Below are 23,456 nucleotides of genomic sequence, written 5' to 3'. Positions count from 1 at the left end.
TCGAAAAACGGTAAAGGACTTTTTGATTCCTCATTCAACAAGCAATTTATCTTGATAGGTCTCACATTTTTGTTATTACTTTACGTAGTACAATTAAGGGAAAATTCGTTATTTTGCTACGTTAAATTACCAAGCTTCGAATTTTTTAAGCTAATCTTTATTATAATAAATCTATATACATAAACTAAGTTTTAATGTGATCGTCATTAGAATTTGGTTATATAAAATTCAATAGCTAACAAATTTTGACTATTGTTGGTCTTTGAACATATTACAAGTGTACAAACTTGACAATTATCAGGTGTAGAAATTAACTTTGTATCTTTACAGATATTTATTTATAACTCTAGTTTAAATAGAAATATTCGCTGACCATTTCAGCACGTTAGAGTCACACCCTCATAGTAATGAAACGTTATAAAAGAATGTGGAGTTGTATGATTCTTCTTTATAAATAAATCGATTAGCTTGATCACAATACAATATTATTTAATACCTTTTTGGCCTAACAGACACAAATTTCTCAAAACCTTTTCGTATCGATCGAACCGACAACGACTAGATCTTCCGAAGCTTCCGAATGTAATGATACGCATCTCCATTTCACCACATTTTTTCCCTTCCGAAAGTCGTGAAAAGTTTATCGTCTTCCAAAAGAGGTTGAGGGATGCTTTCAGAATTCCTCGGGGACCCATTGCTCGTGTTTCCAACGACGGTAAAAAATTGCATATACCGTAGTCTGAAATATCACCGTAAAATTGATCGTGTCATAAATATTTATAGCCGCTGCGATGGAAAAGAATTATAAAGTAATGGCCTGTTTATTGCTAACTAAACCGAATTATCGGTCTCAGCGTTTCAAATAGCTTTCACCTTTTTTTTAAAACTCTTTTAAATGTTACGACTCCTATTTATGGTATATATCGAATTTATGAATTTAAAACCTTTCCTTATATTTATAGGTACTCAACAAAAGCGAATAATAGAAATTTATTAAAAATTTACAGTCTTCGCGGAGAGATGAAAATGGAGAGATGGAGAGATTGAAAATCAAGTGACAGGATATCTCATGACTAACTGAAAATTTCTATACGACAAATGCACAGAAACCACACCCACCACTTTACACTTTACACGTTTGCACTTTCCACTTTTCCACTTTTCACTTTTTATATATAAAGATATTATTATCAGTTCGCAGCCATTAGCTCTCGATATTATTCGCGACGAAGGATTGTTCGTCACGAATAATACCGATTACCAGGTCTCACCACGTGGAGGTTGCTGCGACTGGAGACCCGGAGATAGAAGGAATCAAACTTCCTTCGATCTCCCTCTATATAGAGTACACATACGTAGATGCATACTCTACATAGAGTCGACGAGCTTAATACTAAGTACGAAACCATGGAAATCAAAGAAAACAAAGTCCCTTTGATTTCCAAACTCCAAGTCTGACTCTGCCAAATAATTATTTGAACTAAATGGAAGCTAAATGGAAATCGCGACACGACGTGACCATGTAACTGGACTTACAGAGTCAGTCCCGTTTCCTCTGGTGGGTCTAATTCGAGAGAAAGACGATCAACATCTCCGCCAGTACTCTACTCCCTGCATACCTGCTGCCGAGGGCCCAGATCCCAACCTGACAGTGTACGACGTAGGTAGCACCGCGTCGGGGTGTCCTGCCCTGGCGACACCAGCTATGTCTGACGGTCGTAGAGCCCGAAACGGAGTTCTACTCTCTGCACAACGTTAGGAGTCCAGGACACGACTTGCATCCGTCTGACGGCTCTATCGAGCTGCGCTGCGTCGGGAGCCTGGACTTCGTCTGACGCGTACAGAGAGTAGAAGATTCCTCGGAGGCGTTGATGACCCTCTTTCAAATCAGACCCACTAGAGGACGACAACCGATTTCGGCCAGTCACATGGTTGACCATTACACTTATCACATCAACTAATAGTGATCGAAGTGAAGCACGAAATTGCGAGTCCAATATGGACCTACGAACAAACAAAAGAATTGAACAAATGATTAATAATTACTTGGCAGAGGCAAACACTCGTACATCCATGCCTTAAAACTAACTTAGGTACATGCCTTAAAACTAACTAAGATACATGTCTTAAAACTAACTAGACTAAACTAAAGCATACACAAGCAATACCAAGCAAACTAAACTACCCACAACCAATAGGACGGATGCGAGACGCGGACGCGCGATCGCGAGATCCATATCGACCGAAGGATCGTCGAAGAATGAGCTCTCGCCCCTCGTATACCTGTGTCGAGGGTCGCGACTTCTTCGAGCCTGTCGAAATAGAGAAGGGGAAGGGCGAACAATAACCGCGTGACGCTCAATTCGAAGGCTCGTTGAATCCATCGAGAAAATACTTCGTGAAATATTAATATCACAGCAAAATCATATTCTCTTCATTATTTAAATAATAAGTATTGTTAATAATTAATGTAACTATTGTCAACAAATAATATATAGTTGGTCCAATCAATCGATATTAAAATATACACAAATTTCTCACGATTAATTTCTCTCGAATGAATATTTATTCTAAACCGCAATTGTTATCAATGTGTAATCCAACACTGAATGATACTGTATGTACTGTTTGAGAGAAAACGCGCATGTAAATTCGAGTTTGTTCGCATGTACTTAAAACTGCACGTATATAATATGTAATATATCCAGATGTAGCTGGAATAGGAGTGGAACGTCTGGGTCAATCGTGGAATTTATTTCTGTGCATGAATACGAATTGCAGCAATAACCATGAAGGGATCTTTTATTTAACATATTTAATCGTAGCAATTTGCTGGTGGAAATTCGTATTCTATTTAATCTGATCATTCTTCTTTTCTACTCGTTCTAAAATATTTATTTTTGGTCTCATTAAATTAAAAGACAGAAGTTCTGTTGATTCGATTAAAGATTGTTTTCATTTCGTATAACGTCGAATAGATTTATTTATTTGGCTGGACAAATTATAAATGACAAAAGAGCTGATTTATCGGTAATTTTTATTTTCAGAAATATTGAAGAATTAAGTACGAATAAACGGTGTTTAATTCATAAGGAGTTGATTGATTGTTGAGATTTGTCGATGCGGGAAATTCACACCTTTTGTTCGATTTCTTCGTTTCGTTTTACCTCGTTCCCTTCGCTTTCTCACGTCCGGTAATTAAATCCTCGCAAGAACGCAATATGCAGCTTATTCGAAGGTACGCCCTCGGTGGAAATTCAAATGGATGAATACGGCGTTTCAACGTGCGCGTAGACCGTAGCTAACAATACTCGTGTTGTGAAGAAGCATTTTCACGCGTTTGTGCTTGTTCGCGTGCCAAGCACTCAAATTCCATTCAGTCGTTCGTTCGTTCGTCTTGAATTTTATTAGCAGCGATCTTTCAGCGAAATTCCAGAATTATTACAGAATTATAGAAGTTTCACGAAAACAATTTACTCGCTAGGTACATTATATACTTAAACGTCCAATTTATTTATTTTTCTTAGATGGAGGGGCAGATCAATATGAAGCTAACCGCAAGGCCAAAGTCTTGTTTTTAGGCAAGTGATCAATGTTCTTAAGCAACAACGTTAAAAAATACGTTAGTTTTCCATTATTTGTTTCAAACACCTTCGTATAAATAATTAAATGAAGATCAATATTTTCATTAAACTATTATTACTTGTGTGAAGATGTTCTTGGAGTCGACTGCCTGTATATAGCCAAATTGCTCGAAGTGCAAAGGGTTAATGTACAACTTCCTACAGGCAGTTATCTTAAAAACATTGATCGTGCAGATACTTCTTCGATCGCTTTGTAAGTCTCGAGAGCGCCAAGCGTTTCGTGTGCGCGTGTTTGGCGCGGAACGATTGGCGGACGAGGTGGGGGAAACGAGATAAAAACATTTCTTCTGATCCCTAAACGGTGCGCGGCGTGCAAGCGCCAAGCCACCCCTATTCGGGGCTGCGGTGGGTGGCGGAACTACAGGGTGGCCAAGAGCCACAGTTGGTTGCGGGCTGTCGTCATGAGCACATTGCGCGTCTTCGACCTCCACGGCGCGACCTCGTGTCCCCGAGAGATCGCATGATCGTACAGGTGCGCGTTGGAATCGCCTTTCCGCGGAAACGGTCCTCTCGAGTTCCTTGTGCTTCCGTCGAGTGAGTGCGAGAACCTTTCGCCGCGGTGAACGTCTCGCGAACACGCCACCAACACTCACCCCTGAACTTCCTTTTCTCCTCCTCTAACCTCGCCCCCTGCTATCCCGTTGAGAAAATCTAGCGCGTTTACTTCGCTTGTCTGCGATAAACTACACATCGACGACAATCCTGCCACCCGCGTCGCGTTCCGGCACGCTGAACCTTGGAAAAAGATTTTTCGAATCGACGAAATATAATTTACATCTTTAACACAGTTTTTCTAATACATCTGGTGTATTTACTTGGTTTGGCTGTGAAAAACTGCTCGTCGACAGAGAAAGTCGACCATTTTGTTCAAGTTCGGTACCTGCTCCTCGAGATATTCGAACTCGAGTAACGAGCTTGTTGACAGTCTCGAGTTTCCATTTGTCCCGGTCATGTAGAGATACAGAACTCTATTAAGCCTAAACTAAACCTAAACTACTCGGGAAATATGGAGGGGTCGAAGAGGTTGGCTGTGCCAACGGCACCGTCGCTTCTGTCGAAGATCGAGAGATCTCGAATAGCCGAAAATTGATTTCGCGAGCCTCGACGGGATTCACCGTGACGCAAAGTTGTGGCGCTGGTACGTGGCGGGAGGACGAAGGCGGGACGAGAGGACGGGGAAAAATGCTGGCGACGAAATTGAATCGGGACTGATCTCCATATTTAGACGTCTGCAACGAAATAGGAGGATCTTAAATGTCAGCGGAAGCGGCGCCTCCCCACGGGAAGTTTCAATTAAAATTTTATTGTGCCCGAGGTGCACGGGCGAATTCGGTCCTAGCGGAGAGGAGCTAGTCCATAAAACGAGGCTTTATCCGCGAACGAACTGTAATCCCGTCGTTAAACACGACGAGCTCGACGAGGATAATTGAGATAAGGGAGTGTAGTTCATCTCGTCGAATCCAGTTCACGAGACGACGATGCCTCGATCAGGTGTCACCAGACTCGACGAAACGTAAGAGCGTTTTCTGTCAGGAGCAGTCCGACTGGAAGCTGCATGTCGGACCTTCTCGTGGAATCTAGTTCGACCTTCTAGTTTCAGCTTCTAGTTCGATCTTCTAGTTCGATCTCGACTGTCAGGTCCTGGCGAAACAGTGCAACGACGTCGAGACGTTTGGAGCGATATAGGCCAGGCGGGATTATGTGGAACATTGTCGAAACGGAATGGCGGATCGCGTTTAAAATATTTATGAGACACACGAGCCGCGAAAGGTCAGAGGACATCCGATCGTAAGAGGTCGGTTTCGGCTACCGACGAGTCACGTTCCCATCGCGGCGACCGCGAGCCTCGTCGGAAAAGAACACGGAGTTTCTGGGCCTTTTCCGTCCGCGCTCGCGTCGAACGTGAAACTGGGACGCTCTATCGGCGAATGAAAAAAGTTGTGCTTCGGTGCTCGCGAGCAAAGTTCCAGCGGACGCTGGGAGGTGCTGTCTCGAGAGCCAACTTTTCTCGCGGCTCGATAGACTGTTCGAGGATCGGACCCCCTCTGGTAAACCGTCGCGCGTCCTTTCGAAACGTTTGTGATTCTCTGTGATCTTCGTTCGTCGTTAATATTTCGAGGCTGTCTTACACGGCACACCGGAAAGTATCGTTTAATTGCGTAACGCGAGGAAAAGAGTTGGTGGCATCGAGATCGAACGCACGAGGACCCAATGTCGCGTCGCGACGAAAGAATTCAGGACCTTCCGAGAATGTCGATCTCGTCGCTTGCGCTGATGTGGAGAACCGAGAGGTGTAATCCGTTTAAAAAGATCTCCAGGTGAGTCTCGAGGCAGTGATAACTATGACAGGAGCCTCGCGAATCGACGAGACGTGCGCTGAATTTCTTTCCAACTCGTTTAACGATCTTCGGTGAAATTCTATCGTAACATCTCGTAATTCAAACTTTTATGGAGAATCAAGAAGCAAACGAGACGTGTTTCTTGTCCTGAAGAATCATCGTTGGAATTCTATCGTAATTCGAGAAACTTCTATCGAAAACAAGGAGGCGTAATCCGTTCGAAAGGGTCTCAAAATGCCAAGGAGCCTCGCGAAGCAACCTCGAAGGAACCATCCAAAGGTTTTTAAACCGATCTAGGCACCGAAACCTCGTTAAGCAGAAATCTGTGAAAGCATAATCACCGAGCGAGCTGTATTCGTCGTGGTTCATCTACCCTCCCCTGTTTTTTTTTACATCGGTTCTCCATCAAATTTCCGAACGTGGTCGCTATACCCAGGCCGCCAACTAGGTGATCGTTTAACGCTGCGAGGGCGAATTGTCTGCGGACGCGGAAAACTCGGTTACGGGAACTAATCGCTGCCGTGGGATTGAATCAAACCGCGAACGAGAGGACGATACCGCGGTTTCTGTGGAAAAACACCCTCTGGAGACGGGGAGACGTCGAGTAAAGCTGTTCGAGGGAAGAAACGAGAGAGCGGAGGAGGGTTGTTTCGTCGAACGAACTCGGATAAGATTGAGTTCCGAGGGGACTCTCGAGGAACGTCCTGAAGGAACAACAGAGGATCGTTATCGAGCGAATTTGAATGTGGAAGTCTGGATTTAGTTCGAACGAGAATGTAATCGTCCGCGGTTGATGGGAGGGATGAAACGATCTTAGATCGGCAAAGCCGAGCTCAGCGTCTCTCCTCTGTCACAAAGTGATTTCAACGAGGGGGCCAGGCTCGTCATTGTGTCCCAAATCGACGAATGAAGCGGTCCGCGAGTTCTAGGTTCGCGTCGAAAATTTTAAACACGACGAAGTGCATTGTGTAGTGGGTTGCAGATTCGAGACGACCATGGACAGAAGAGAGGCTCGTCTTGCCGTTCGACAGGTGAACGGTCGGTGGTCGTGCACGGTCGGCAAGACGGCTTCGGGATGCTGCACGCTGTTATGCTAGGTAGCGGTCCGGGCCGAGGGAGACACGAATGGTATCCAGGATTTTATTTGCAACGTCGACGACTTGGATGCAGGATGAACCGCGGGGAACAGGAGACCCTATTCCGGCAGAGCCGGCAGCTCACGAGGATCGTACATTCCCACGAGGACCTCGTGCTGAGCGTCCTCAAATCGCCGATCAGTCAGCACCAGCACCAACAGCAACGTCAGCAGTACCATCACAGCCATCACTGTCACGAGCATCATGTTAACTGCCAAGGTCATCAGAATCATAAGAAGTGCACGCATTCAGGTACACTCGGATATTAACTGCGCCCCGACACGAACGGATCGCGAGGATTTCGAGCTGGTCTTTCGGATACTTTCGACGGGGGAGGGGGATTCGTATTTGTTTCGTTTCATCGGTGGTTCCGTACTGCGAGATTTTACTCGTCGAGGATTTTACTCGTTTGGAAGGGTTCCAATTGGTTTGATAATTAGAAAGAGTACTTTTTTTTTTTTAACTTTCCAGGGATGTCTTTGTATAAGTATTTTTAGGTCTGGTTTTCAATTGGTTCGATGATTAAAATTAGTACTTACTTTTTAGACTTTCCAGAGAAGTCTTTGTATAAACACTTTTAGGTCTAGTTTCCAGTTGGTTCGATGATTAATATTAGTACTTATTTTTTAGATTTTCCAGAGAAATCTTTATACAAGTTAATTTTAGGTCTAATTTGCATCTTTAATTTTCCTCGACGTTTTAATCCATCGTTTCTGGGTCCTCCGCGGGAAAAATGATGGATTGAAATGTCGAGCAAGATTAAAGCTGCAAATTAGATTTAAAATCGAATTACAGTCAGCCCCATAAATATTCATACCCTTTATATCTATTGAAGAAATTTGTTTAATTTAAATGACAGGCTTCATGTTTCCAAATCAATTTTCCATTATAAATATGTACATGAATGAACTTCTTAACGCCACAATGGACACTCTCTGGAATTTCAAGGTTAAATGCTGATCCATCCATCTTAAAAAACTGTATGTGACTTTCCTATCTCGACACAAAAGCAAAATAGCAGGAGATTAATTGCTGTGTTACATGCACTCCTCGGTACCATCTATCTTTTGCATAAAACATATATAATGCCTATAGAGACTTTCTACATTAAATACCAAAACAAATGTTAACAAGTTGGTTTTTATAACACATTACCATGTAATAATAATTAATCGATATTTATCTGATATTTTTCTGACATTTTTATGCTTAATTAAAATGTTATCGGAAAATTAGTAAATACGAAGGAACGTTAACAAGCTTGTTATCGACGTATTACGATGTAATAATAAGCCAACGATATTTATCTGATATTTTTCACAAGTCCTTGTTACCACCTGAAAGGTGATCAATACAAATTGCATTCATTATTTACCGTTACTATTCCATTGCAAACGTCAGCCATCCTTATCAATATGAGACTGATAGATTGTTCTTCTATCGACACTCAAATTACGAAACACCCTGTACGATGTAGCTTCAACTAGACTTTCATTACAAAAACTTGAAAATCGTTTTGCTATCGACAAAGAGAATATTTGTTCCTGTTACACAAATGTTTTTTCTTTTATTTCAAACAAATTCAAATTGGAACTTTTATTCATCCGTACCTTTTGGAACGTACAAAGTGTCAATTTTTATTACAAAAGTTCAATCTTAACAATTTCAAACCTATCGAGGGAGTCCCGTAACTGTTTGCACATCTGATTTAATATTTTAACACGGTTGGGTTTAGTCCTCGTTTGATTCGCGTGAAGCTTTGAAATCTGAAATCTCCAATCGCTCGAGAGACCGCCGTTGGCAGAACGAGTAATTAAATCAAGCACGCGTATTATCTACGCCCGTACGGAACCATTTATCAAAGCCTACCGAGTTGTTTTCTATTCTTGCTCGTTCCACGTTCCGAATTATCAACTTGCCTTCGCGAAAGTGACTTTCGCGAAAGTTACTTGTTCAGCGGCTTCGCGGAATCAGTTCGATCTTCAAAGAGCAGTCCACCTTTAATTAACAAATTATTTGCCGCCTCGGTGGTCATTGTTTTCGCGTTAACGGTTTCCAGTTCGTCCGTGGAAAGTTACTTTCGCGGCACGAAAGTAGACTCGAAACTGTCCTCGTGGCTTTTACTCGCTTTCCAGCTTTACGGCACGTTAAAAAAAAAAAGGAGGTGGGCAAAAAGAGACCTTAGATCCTTATTTCGTATTATACGGGGCTTCTTTGGAAGAAAAGCTGCGGCGAGTAATCTTCTTTTAATGGAACTGATTCGACGAACCCGAACAAGATCCCCTTGCTTCGATTCTTAGTCTTTTTTTCAGATTTTCCTTGACTTTACGTCACGTTCATTGGAAATTATTTATAACGTGTATTTACTCGCTGCAAAGTTGATTCTGGACGTAACAAACCAATTGTTTTCACTGCTACGTAAAATGTTTTACTGTGTATTATCTGCTTTTTGTATGGACAAAAGAGGAATTTTAGTACTTAAGTGGGTCTACAATCTTTTTATAGTTTCTATTGTAAAACGTCGTAGAATAGTTTATACCACAACTGCTATGTATTATTACCTTTAAAATATTGAAACTGTGGTATGATATTACATTTTTACATTTTGCTTTGATATATTAATATTAATTTCATTCGATTCAATTTAAAATCTTTATTTTCTCTTTATATTGCATACAAAGTCCCCTAAGATTTAGAACTAGTGACCAATGTGTAATTTTTAATAAAAATTTGATCAAGTATGTAGCATAAAATCTGTTCATACGAGGCTTTGTTGTCAGAAAGTTAATTTAAAATGATGTCGAACGTATGTGAGATTGATACACGCTTTGGCTGGCGTGTCTGACTATAACTGGTTAATTCTACTTGCGTTGGTCTTCGCAAAAATGGATCGAGGTATAAAACGTATTTTTCCCTTATCGATTTTACTAAATTCTAACAAATTTGATTTAGTTAAAGTAGATAATCTCACATGTGTGGAAATTGAAGGATAATAATTTCATTTTTAGTAAAAATCACTTACTTGAGATTTCTTTAGAGTGCTCAATAAGTAATATGTCTCTTAATGAGTCTTTTCCTATCGTCTTCGGTTTGAAGTTCCACAAAATTTACAAAGCCCAGCATAAGTATTCTGCAGTAAAAAGAATCTTCTTTGTGCTTCGTATTGGGTTAGATGTTACAGTCAGTCTTCGTAAAGCGAAATTATACGATGCTGTCCACGTTCTTACTCGTAGTTGCACACTCCCCTTAACCTGGAGCTGTTTCTTCTTTCTCCTTCAATAGAAGTAATGACTAACGGATAGACGCATTAGCGAGATCACGCTAAAGTGCAAGCATACTTAACGAATTTCTTAAATTGACTTTCTTATAAACAGTCTCGTACGAACAAATTTAATTTCACATTTTCAATTTGTTCTTTCATGGATTTTTATTGAAATATAAATATATTTCTTTAATCACCGTAGTATACAACCATAAATTACTGCAGCTTGCGAAACACTGTATATAAACAATTCTGAGAGTTCAGACATTATGTCTAAGTTTTAGCACGTTGGATACTTGATTGCGAAAGTTATAAACCAAGTTAAATCATAGTGGATTCCACAGCAATGTATCGTTTTACTACGTGCTTTATTACTTTGCGAAAGCAGATACTACAACTGTGATTAGACGTATATTTGTAAATACTCGTACAATTTATCATGATTAAACAGAATGATTAAAATGTCAATTATTTCCAGTGAACGTGTTGCGATGTTTTTCCTGAAGATAATATTTATTTGTGGATCCTTCGTCCTCTTTGTAATTGTTGTTCATTTAATTTTAGCAGTTTTCGATCATTTATTTTCTTTTTGTACCTAGTGTGCAAATATCTCAAAGTCGAGATGAAAATTCTTTCATTTTTAGAGCACATTTTTTGCGAAGTGATAATCATATTAGTTTATATCAAAGTTTTGGACCATTCCATTGAAATGATAGCGAATAAATAAATTTAATATTTCAAAATTATCTCAGTATTAAAGAAACTTTTAAAAATTCTGTCATCTGAAATACATTTTTCTTTGTAATCTTCATGAATTATTACACGATTTACTTATAATTTTCATCTACATTTTCCTAAGAGGAGATGGTTGCTGAGGCGTTGAATAAACCTAATTATTACTTGCTGATTAGTGAATTCTAAATGGCGAAAGCTGTTTACCTCGACTTCACATCGTTCGTCAGTTTTTGTACGGCAGTTCGTCCAAGCGTCGAATGTTTGTGAGTTCGTCGTGTCGTGTCGCAGTTTCTTAAATTTTTAACGATCAATGGAGGACCCCTGCAGTCTCCGAGCAGGTTGCAAAGAACCCTATTAGCCGCCTTCCTCGAGCGTGGTGGGAACATCACGTTTTCGTCGGCAAAAAAATACGAAACGTTGGGGATTCCATCGGGGTAGGAAACAGGGACGTCTACGCTGGGATCTCGATTGTTACTTCGTGATTGGAGCACGTAGATCCTCGATCCTCGACACGGCAATTTGTCAGAGAAGACCAAACATTTTACGGACACGCTAACACCGATATTAATGGCGCTACGTGCGTTATTATATTTTTATTTCTACTCGATAAATTCGCGAACGCTTTTATTACATCGTCGATTTACTACCTTTTCAGGATATTACATAATTTTTTAACGAGATAAAAATTATCGTCGCACATGCTTTTGTCAACAGAAGAATATTATTTTATTCGATTGAATTTGAACCTTTTATTTAACAAAGAAAAATATAAGGTCAATTAAATTTTATTTTAAACAAGTCCTGCTGAAATATTACTTTTATCCATTACATGACGCCGCTATAAAATTTCAGAGCCTTATACAGAGCATAATGTAGTCGCAAAACACAATACATATGTCACTTTCTTTGTACGAGATAATCACGTTGATGTTTCTATTCACATTTGTCTGGCATCCATAAGATTTATTTTTATTTTCAGTCGTAATAAGAAATTTCTCTCCAAGTCATGTTAGCAAACTTGCGCAGAGAAGTACCACTTAAATAAATAGACTTAATCAAATCTCTTAAAAGAACTGAGATGAAAATTCTCAGGTTCTCGTACGACGCAGAGGTAAAAAAAAAACGGTCTACTTTTATTTCGAACAATATTATTTGAACTCGCAGAAAACATTTGAAATATGATTTCACTTTATAAGAATGGTACCTTCTGAATTGTGGAAATAAATTTAATAATGAATAATTTTAAAACAAACATTAGACTACTAATATTTCTGGAAGTTGTTTGTTGAGTGACGTGTAATTTCCCTCCAATCTTTCGCGGTATTAAAAATGGCTCTTCTTCCTTTACGCTACGAAGTACGAAAGACATCGTCGTTCAACTTTTAATGGCCTTCGCGAGCGTGGTTTATCTTTTATAATCGAATCACCGCATCAATTTTTTAAAATATCGCTCGGTGGGTACGCTCTTACATTGCATTTGGCTCGGATACACGTCACGAATTTTGCGTAGCCGCAACCTTGTTATGTTCTTCCCAGAATTTCAGCAATGTATAATATAGCAAATGCGCCTCATCGATCGACGTGCTTGCGGTACTGTTAATAGACTAACAATGAATATCTCCTAATTGGCAATCCCCGATTTTGATGAACTTGGCAGACAGATAGATCGCAGACAAGCACCAATTTTCTATGGCGTTTAAGGAAAGCAGGGTATGAGAAGACGAAGTATTTTGTAGAATCTAGGTGAAAGGATGAAGTTTAGCAAGTAAAGCTATTTTGCAACCCAATCCAAGTAATGGGCCATGAAAGATGCAAATTTCTAAAGGGACTTGAGCACAAAGCAATTTTTAATGCTTAGTAGGTAAAGAGGGAGTCTAATAATGATATCATAAAATGGAATTTTAAGTATGCTAATTGTCTTTTCCTCTGAGGTCATCGAAATTGTTTGAAAAGCAAATTAAAGTATGCTGCACTCGCTATAAATATCTAAAAATATTCGCAAGAGAAATAGAGAGTTATTAACCTTAATTAACAAACAAATCATCTGGAATATTATGTTTAATCACTACGTAAATAGCATCATGAAATTCTAGAGCATTTCTTTGCACAAATATGACTTCAAAGCATAATATTCACATTTTTTTCTTCGTATAAGAAAGTCGAGTGGATGTAAAAGTTTCTATTCACATTGTTCTGGTATATGTAAATGTTATTTTTATTTTCAGTAGTGGCACAGAATCCCAAGCCACATTAGAGAACTCACACAAAGAAGTTCCACTTTCAGAAATAGAATTAACTAAGTCTTTTCAAAAAATTGAGAGAAAAATTCTCAGGTCCTTGTACGATGCAGGGGTAAAAAGCCAGTCTACTTTTATTTCAGACAACATTTTATGAATGCAAAGGAACCATGTAAAATTTTATGGTATTTTATGGCACTTTTATTTTACTGTTTCTTTCCTCATCTTTCTTGAAATATGCACATAACTTTTATAACCAGTTTTGCAGATGGAAGTAATAAAACATAACAATTGAACAATTTAATCAATCTTAATCAATAAAAACAACTGTGGAATTAAGGAATAATATTAGATATTTTCGCACGAGCAATTCTATTTTGATGTTTCCTTTCTCCACCTCTCAAACATCTTAAGAAAATAAATAGTAATTAATTATTTTTTCGTTTTAATACTTTTGAATACTTTTAAATGAATTAAACGTAATAAACATTCTTCAGCTGTAAATCTCGTTCATATGAATTCTCTCATTTTTAGGGCCGTGGGAGGGGAAATTTGCCAAAAAAGTTTGAAACTCCTTTAACGTAACATACAGAGAAAGGGAACAGTTATTTTTCGGGCGTATTAAAATTGGACAATCGTGACCGTACTGTATCCTAATTAAGACTGGGGTAAATCCGCCTCTGTGAGTACAATTACACCGTTGTAGCTTTCGCCATGGTTCCAGAAAGCTCGCTGTCGGATGCTCTATTTCCAAGGGACTTTTCTGCAGCTGATGCACGGAAGTTGAATTATTCGTATTCACCATTTCGCCCAGCATTGCCTTAACGCACCCTTAACGAGACTTCAGTCTACAAACAAGTAGTGGAATAATTTGGTAAAGGAATCAGTTAATAGGGATGCCCGAAATAGTTTCTAACACTTTGTGAACGGCAGAGGAGATTATATTATATTAAATAAAATATAAAAATAATATTTAAAAATGACCTCGGAAGAGCTTTCGCTTTCTCTGTATTCTGGTATTAGTGTGTGACAGCAAAAAGAAAAGTACTCTTATAATTAATCATGTTTATCTACAAAGAAAGCTGAGAATATATGTTGTTCTTAGATTATTATTATAAAATCAGAATTAATTACGCAAAAAAATATTGTGAACTTAACATCATGGAGAAGGGGTGGAAGTAACATAAATGCTAGATTTCTCGTGTGTATTTCAATGACTATTGCCAACTTGCATACATATTTTTGAGGCTGTAAAATGTGTTTCCTTAACGTATTTCCAGTTTTTAATCAAGACTGTCAAATTTGTTTTCTTCGCGCAATTTTAGTTCGTATTGATAGGATCGGTGCAACTACGTAGTCAATTTGAACTTTTTGAAAAAAAAAAAAACTGACGGTGATTTGGTGCTTGTAGCGGATACACAAATATAGATCTTCTCGTTAACGTTAACTAACTGAACGTACACACTATCGATTTTGTAGTTGCTGATTGCGAACCGGCATGACTGAGCCATTATTTCAAATTCTATTGTTTACATTCAGAAACCTTTGAACTGTAGTACAGTAGTGGTGGACTGTGAGAATTTCAATTTTATATATACACGCCCCTGACCATAACTATGTGGACACTTTCTCAATTGGAATAAGTGTCTAAGAAAAAGTTACGAATCTATTAATGAATATTTCTTATGTTTTTATATTTAATTTGTGTTGCATTAGAAGGTATATTTTATCAACAGTTTGTTTAATGTTTTATCAGTGCTATTGAAAAGAACAATTTAATTTTTCCTTCATTAGTGTATTCACTAATCTGCTCTTTAAGAAAATATAAGTACATTTTTTGAAAGAGTGATTTCATAATACAAGTGTTGAACTTAATATATAAATTTGATTTCTACCTTCACTAGTCGAAGGTATGTCGTTCGGTAATAGTCAAAATAATGATGGTTGAACGAACATGCAGTGCTACACGAATTATCGGAAAGCCACCAAGGATAATGCACGAGTCTGTCGGCGGACATAATGTAGATCAGAGGGCAATTATTATATTATCGATTGCGAGTATCTACGCCATTGACCTTTCTAGTTCGACCCTGCAATCTGGCTTGATGTAACACACAATTGCTCTAATGCGGACAGACCATAGTCATGTGAAAACGCAGATGGTCGCATTAACATTAAGGGTTGTCTTGTCAATGTTTCTTTTATGTTGCCATTTTTCATTGCTATTCGAATTATTCGACCCAAGGAAAAAACAGATCGCATTTACATTCCTAAACATCACTGTTTGGATGTTGCAATTGGAACTAGAATTAATAAATGTTTGAATGCTCCGTGGAATTTTCTCACAGATGGATTTTAAATAAATGTTGAATCTTCGGTATTTATTTGGCGAAACAATGGAAACGGTTTACATACATTCGGCTATCGAGTACGTGTCCTGAATTGGGATATCTAAATTTATGTTTCACGGGGATTTGGTATCTGTATTAATATTCCTATGCAGACACGTATTCTTGGCCGTACATTAGGTAATCAAAAATGAATAACGTAATGGCTAGATTTGTATCGGTGATTTTGTATGCATAAGACGCAGCCATGGCATTCTACGTTAGAATATAGCTTAACCCAGTTATGGTTTGCGTCCTTCGAGAAGGATTTAGAATTTCTTTCCAATATATTGTTTGTTTGACTATTAGAAATAGATTAGACATATTCTAGGAGGAAGAGGACCATTTTAGATATTCTCGTTGCATCTGACATTTTTGTCATTCTTTGTGTTCATGGATTTACACCATTTTCATAATGTGCTTTTATTATTCCGTCTAACAACTGAATCTAAGTAGACGTGTTCGTGAAAAAATATTACAAAAATAAAATTGACATATATTTCCAAGTATTGCTTGTAGATACTCCATTTTTTAAAAATGAACTACATCATCCTGGACAAAAAAGAAAATTATTTTCATCAGAGAAAATAGAAATAACTAGTATAAAAGATAATAAATATGATAGACCAAGAGCAATACACAAAAGTGACATAGATAAGATGTTGTAGAAAAAGAAATTACTTTCAAGGAGGGAGATATTTCTGATTGGTTGGCAATGTGTACAGATAGAAAATGAAAATTCAAAAATACCCAGGCATCGAATTAAATTAAAACCATTGCAAAATTCAGCACTATCTATCTCCGAAAGAAACGATTCCGATAGCGAACGTCGATTCTATAATAAAAACTCGATTCTCCGCGGGTACGTACAATTCATAATAACTGTTCCACCCCCGCGTAGGGCTGTCGATATCGCATTCTTCAAATCATCGAGCGAATTGCCCCGTTCTCATAAAAATTTGGGTTACCGGACAACGTCGAGCAATAGCCAATACAAAGAGTATCGACAAAACGTGGAGAATTCTTCCACCATCTCGTCTCCTTTTTTTCTTTCTTTTCTCAGTTCCCTTCGGAACCAAGTAAATCCGTTTCGGCCGAGGCGAGAGTGCTTCTCGATGAATATCTCGGCGGCTCGCTATAGCCGCTCGAACTTCCGATTCTTCGTTCGTTAATGTCCTGGGAAATTGCATGTAATCGTTAGGATTTATCTGTAGGCTATAGAAGGAGCTGCTTTCCTCGGAGAAGAGAAGAGGAAGCTCTCGTCCGATGAGCGTGCAGATAATTCGTAGCAATTTATCGGCGTGGCGTGTACCTGGGTATCTAGCAGGCCGCGTTCATAGCTTGTTCATTTTTATTTCGAGCCGCGGTACCCATGGTCATCCACTGCGCAGCTTATCCGACAGCTGTAATGCAAATGAAGTCGATCCTCGAGTCGAATTACGCGAGCATGTTTGCACATTCGACAAGGTACAATTGTTGAGAGGGTACGCGTATTCGAGTATTTTTGTTCAAGATTTAAATACATGTTTTGATATGGAATACAGAGTAATGTTATAGTAGAAGTATCGAACTTTATATGAAAATTGATTTATTGAAATATATATTTAAGAATTACTGGGGTATAGCAAATTTTTGAGAAACGTGTTTCTTTTTTTCAATCTCCATGATATTTAAATATCTCATTTGAAATATAGCAATTAAATTATTCTGCTAGAAGACGTCGTCATCCGCTGAGTGGACGAAGGAATCATTTTCGATGGAAACTGGCTATTTTGTTAAAGAAAATAAAAATTGTAAAAGGTTTTTTAATCTTGTCTTCCTCCTATATGCAACTCCACTAACGCAACAATACTAACGGTAGATTCTACTGGAGTGTTTATATACAGATGAATCTTATATGAATTTCTTTAGTAAACAGTTGCATGAATCGTTGAAAAACGTTTCACTAGATGTCATTTGTGATTTATGCATCGATACACTATTCCATTTGTCTGTAGCTAGACAGTTCTTGAACGAACGATTTTCTAATTGATGGATAGGTCCTGCAGGACCTAACCGAACCTGCTTTCTCCGATTTGTACCCGCGGGAGTTTTGTTTGTATTTTCGTGTATTTCAACCACTAGCTTCTTAGATAAACAGGTGACTGTTAATCAGAGTGTAGATTTAATTAACTACTGTATTTCATGGATTGTACATATAAAATTAACCATTTACAAAAAATGATTCTTTACCTTTAAATTAACATACCATTCTTAACGAGGCAATAGTTCATCACTGACAGGAATCAGTTCGTTATCGGTAATGATTGTTTCCAAAAGTATCTAAAATTTAATTCATTCTGCTGTTTCACGTACTAAAATATTATTCCAATGAAATTGGAAATATTAATTTCCATTTAATTCCCGTGATTATAAATTCTGAAGTAATTGCAAACCTTTCGTTCCACATAATGAAATAATGAAAGCCAAATGAAAATGATGAAAGTTAAATGAAAATGTCGAAATCAGTATGTTTGCTTAACGAAACGAATGGAATGACAAGGTTTCCAATAACCGAGCGAATTGCTTTCCGTTAGAAGATCCTTTTCTTAAAACCATTATTGCAGAAGCGAGTCTACTTTTGAAATAGTATCCATCTACACTCTGTCATTACTTCTTTCGTGGTAACACTTTTACAATGAAACGTAGCATTATCGGAAATCCAGTTACCCGGTTCGCAGGATGTGTTTCATTCTTAATGTTGCACAAAGATAGAGTTGCCTCGGTTTAGTTACTGTGCATTTATGGTAATAACCTTTGGTCCCCGTAAAATAGATTTTCGAGGTTAACGTCAAGTACCAACGGACATGAAAGGAAGTTATAAATATAACAGCTGAGCAAAATAGTTTCCTGTAAAACAGTATGCAGCGTTAACGATACTCTGTTATTATCTAGTCCTCATGATTTATCGTAATAGGATGGTTGATGTAACGTTTCTGTTAATAGAACGAAAAAATGGCAGCAAACATTTTCTCCTTGAGTTAACTGTTTCTCTACTCTGAAAGAGAGGAGTTATTTAGGTGGCCTGCTTTTTCTTCTCACCTTGAAGAATAGTATAAAATACAATTTTCTAGTTTTTAATTAATAAAGATATACGATTAAATATGAAAACAATTTCGGTGACCTTAAGAGCAAGAAGGTTAGAATGGGATTTTGAGAAAAATAATTTTTATGCCATAAAATCTGCTGTGTGATTAGGTATATTTATTTTTAATTGGCTTGCTGTCTCTTCAGAAAGAAATCTCCTTTGCTATAACTACTACTTTAAATGTTGTAAAATCTGTTTCTACAAATTTAAGTTGAGATTACAGATTACTACTCCATTTGCAATTCTCAATTGCACTCATTAATAACACTTCACCCATCGTATCAGATTTAATAATTTGTTATTATCTATTCATTACAGATCTTTTTCAAGTCGTGCATGTTTCCTGCAAGAGAATATAACAATTAGCTTCAATGAATTATCCGTTTAATTACTCAATCGAATAAAATACATACGAAAACATAAACAACTACACTTCACGCATTGTCTAAAATTTAATATTTTATTATTATTCATTCCTGACCTTTCTCTAAATATAAATATTCCCTGCAAAACAATACAATAAGTAAGGTCAAAGTTACATTATAGAAGACGACATTATATACATAATGTTTAAAGTAAACGTCACGAATAAACTACAATACTCGACGCAACGCAACACGACGTTGTGTGTTGCTCCGTTATCAATGGAAATCCGTTCCCGCGACGCGTCGTTGATTCTGATCTCAGGAAACAGCGTGATTTAGTCCAAGAAAGGGACGCCTTGCCTTTGTCGAGAATCGTTTCACCGATTCTGGTCGACAAAGGGCCGATTACACGATTCCGGGGCGTGTACGATGATCGCAGGGTAAACACGCGTCACGTAAACCACGCGGAACAAAAGGTTCGAGGTTCGAGGTTCGAGGATCGAGGATCGAGGATCCCAGATGTGTTCCTAGGCAGTGTTCGAGACCAGCTCGCAAATCGGTGCTCATTGTTCCGTAAAACAGTCTAGCAGCTTCGAAGCCAATTGGAAGAATCGAACGGTTGTTAAACCGTGAAAACGATTTTAACCGGGAAACCTACTTGATCACGAACTTTTCGCTGAAACAAGGACACCGAAATGTGCCACGGTGAAATACTGGGGGTGATTTCAGAGGAAAGTTTCAATTCGGTAAACATAGACCGAGTGTTTGTTCTCGACGTGCCTGGAAAATTGCAATGGTTAATTAGAATCATTTTTAATTAACTTGGGTTCTGCTTTGGTTACGCAGCAGTGAAACTTTTCATGGGGTTGGTTGATACGTGGGGGGTTTATAAATTTGATTTCAATATATTTATTTGAGTTTAACATTTCATATTCTTGCCTCTGGTGATGAAATTTTACAATGTTCTATTCTAGATTCAATTTAGTGGAGTTTGTAAAATTTTATTCAAGATTCTCTTAATTAAAGATTATGATTTCATGTTCCAATATCTGCTTATTAAAATTGAAAATTTTATATTCGAGTCTGTATTAATTTTGTATTCTAGTACATGTTTATTGGCGCTTATATCGTACTCTAAGCTCTGTTTATTTAAATTTGGAATTTCATGTTTCATGGAGACATATCTCCATCTACTAAAGTTTACAATTTCATACACTAGTTTTTCGAACAAAATTGCAATGCTTTAAACACAATTCTTCCAATGCTTTTAAAGAGTATGATTTCATTTAATCGTTTTATTTCATTCTATCAAAATTAAATACTACTTCAAACTCATTCACTGACAACTACGAGATGTCTCGTAGTTCAAATTGATTCCATTTGCTCAAGGGATAAGTTTATATCCTTCCGAGTCGCGAATTATTGCAAAATCGGATCGCAAATTTTCATTTTAAAACAACAAATTTCACATCACTTTTTAATATCAAAATAACAATCTAGATTACACATCTGTGTTAAATCTTGACATCCGAGGCAAAACGCTTTAAATTTGCCTGGCAGTGAACGGGTCAAATTCAACAAAAGTAAGTTTCAATTGCATAGAACCAAAGCGTTACCCTCGTCTAATTTTTCACGAGTATCGATCTGACAGCCAATGATCGTGCGTATACCGCGAACGAGAAAGCCACGCTCGAAGAGAGGCGGCTAGTTTCGATTCCCGAAACGCAACCCTGCAATATCCTGGATAAATGTCCAGGTGAGAGTCTTCCACGAAGCAAGGACCAATGCTCTAGGCTCACGGAAAAGCGGTCGAGCGCCGCAGCCGCCTACGCTGCCCTGCGGGGCAGCGAAGACGAGCTCGTCGCCGAGCACTGCCTCGGGTCGGAGGACATGGCCCTGAAGACGCCAGGCAGCGAGACAGAGGACACGGAGGACAACGGCGCCCAAATGGACGATGAGCCGTCCCCTACGCGTCGTTTCACCTTCCTCAGGCGTTTCCGTTCGCCGCGATTCGGCGAGGCGCACCACAAGAGGGTGCCCACACCGATGAAGAGGAAGTACCGCCGCAAGAAGAGCAAGGACGACATCATCGACAGCGACATGAACGCCACCGAAGTCGAGCCGCCTAGTCTGACCCAAGCTGGCGTGGCCGATCCCTATTACCCGATCTACCTGCCCATCGACCAGGCCTTCAAGGCTAAGTACGTGTTCTGTCATAAAAAGGGGAAGACGTTCCAGGAGAGGCTGTACGTGTTCCTCGAGCACCCAGACGGTTGGATCTGCTTCGTCTATCATTTCACTGTGTGAGTATTCGACATCCAAGTTTTTCTCTAGACGCGAAACCCTGCGCTACGTCCAGGGTGAAATATCGTCGGACGGTTAGAGACGTTTTTGCGCTCGTAGATCATTCGGCCGCGGGAAGACGTGTTACGGGGTACTAAACAGAATCGAAATGTCTGAACGAATGCCGCGATTCATCGCGAAAACATCTTGATCCTTTTCTTGCCGAGGGGAAACCGCGGCATCGACGATTGATTTTTCGATGACACTCCACTTATCGAAAACCATGACTCTCGTCTTCGGGGCGGAGCGTGGTTTTGCAGAGATGCGTGTCCAAGTGGGGATGCTTGCTCTCTGACAGGAATTTGCATTATACTTGGGTATTTTTGCTCATTCTTACTCTTGCTTCAAGCGAGAGGATAACACAATTAATTTAAAAATATTGACCTTCCAACGAAAATGTGATATTGGAAATTCGCTACGTACAATCTACAAATTTCAACATTATAGGCATAAAGTCATATTTTCTATTAAACAAAGCAGCACACCAAAAAAAAAAGAAATCAACGAAACTTCAGGAATCGAACGTTCGAATCCACCTGAATGCTTCCCGATTTGTTTGAACATATCGACTATTTAAATCCGGTTTATCCAAAAAGCACTCGTCGAAACACTATGCTCTTCCTCGTCAAAGAGGTATTCAGAGCAGATTATTTCGCGCGAAAGAGGATATGTAACGTGCATAATGTCGAATAACGTTTAATGGAGCAATATGATCCATTATCTGTTGATTCGCCGTGGTGATTATATTACGGTATCGAGTGGCATTCAAAATCGACGTTTCGTATGATGCATAGTTTGTGAAATTGATTCGTTTCGTACCAACGCGAGGACTCTCTGTGGAAGAGGAGCGCCAAAAGGTTTCTCTTCCTGGACGCTCTCCAACGTTCAAGCGATTGGTGACGTATCGACAGGTTCGTTACTTTGACGGTCACTGATGTTCGACACTAAGCTTTCCATGTTGAGCTCTGACCGGCACAAACGAACAACGTTATTTCTTTAATCATACACATCGCTTCTTGACATTGACGACGATGTAATTGACAAAATTCAGCTCTACGGTATAAGTACTGCAAAATGGTGCGAACAAAGGGGTTCGCAGCTCAAATTATATTATTAAATACGTAGACAACGTTTAGCCATATAATAGTCATTAAAAAATATGATGCTGCTTCCAATCACTCAGAAAATCGAGGAAAATGGAGACACTGTTTTAAGATTATCTTATATAAATAATTAAGCTTTATTGTAAGACTAGAAATATTTTGTTTTATGCTGAGAGTGAACATTAACAAATCTTTACCAAATGGTAATAATATATATAAAGTCGGTTCCATAAGTATTCGTTTCTTCTACGTTTGTTGAAGACATTTGTCTAAATTAAACGATGGATTTGATGTTTCCAAAACTTCGTTTATTCATGTACATATTTATACAAAAATATTTATGTGGAAACATCAAACCTATCATTTAATTTAGACAAATTTCTTTAAAAGATATAGAGGGTACGAATACTTACAGAGCTGACTGTATAATATAATAAGTAATTTTATAATCGTAAATAACAGAAACTATATAGGAAAACATAAGTTGTCCAAAGTACACGAATAAAATTAACCCGTTTTGTGATTCTACCGTAATTGGAAACTAGAAGGAGACAGCGAGAAACCATATGAAGAGCTTTCGAAACATCAACGCGCCCAGTTCGACGATTCGCACGGTGGCGGGCATACATTGACGGCATTAGCATACCGTAGCGGCTGCTTTCAGCACAAGCAATAAAGTATTCAGCTGCGAGAGACGCGCGTTCGCGACAAAAGCTGTGCACGACTCGTAGCGCTAAACGCGATAGAGTGAAAATCCAAGTACAAAACGGGCTGAAGG

At 38.6% G+C, this 23,456-nt stretch overlaps 1 protein-coding gene across 6 annotated transcripts in view; it reads left to right on the top strand.

Annotated features, from left to right (window-relative positions):
• Positions 1 to 5,634: 5,634 nt before the first annotated feature.
• Positions 5,635 to 23,456, top strand: part of LOC128884537 (potassium voltage-gated channel subfamily KQT member 1) — a 91,578-nt gene continuing 73,756 nt past the window's right edge. For 4 of the 6 annotated variants that reach the window (XM_054137973.1, XM_054137972.1, XM_054137975.1 and 1 more), the window contains exons 1-2: positions 5,635 to 7,371; positions 20,989 to 21,535. In XM_054137973.1, the coding sequence (XP_053993948.1) occupies positions 7,059 to 7,371; positions 20,989 to 21,535 (860 nt within the window). In that variant the 5' untranslated portion in view covers positions 5,635 to 7,058. The remainder of the gene's footprint in view (positions 7,372 to 20,988; positions 21,536 to 23,456) is intronic. The other 2 variants (XM_054137977.1, XM_054137974.1) reach the window with 1 other exon arrangement.

This window comes from Hylaeus volcanicus, chromosome 1 (genome assembly GCF_026283585.1).
Source record: "Hylaeus volcanicus isolate JK05 chromosome 1, UHH_iyHylVolc1.0_haploid, whole genome shotgun sequence".
NCBI classification, from domain to species: Eukaryota; Metazoa; Arthropoda; class Insecta; order Hymenoptera; family Colletidae; genus Hylaeus; species Hylaeus volcanicus.
This window is presented reverse-complemented; position numbering and strand designations above follow the sequence as displayed.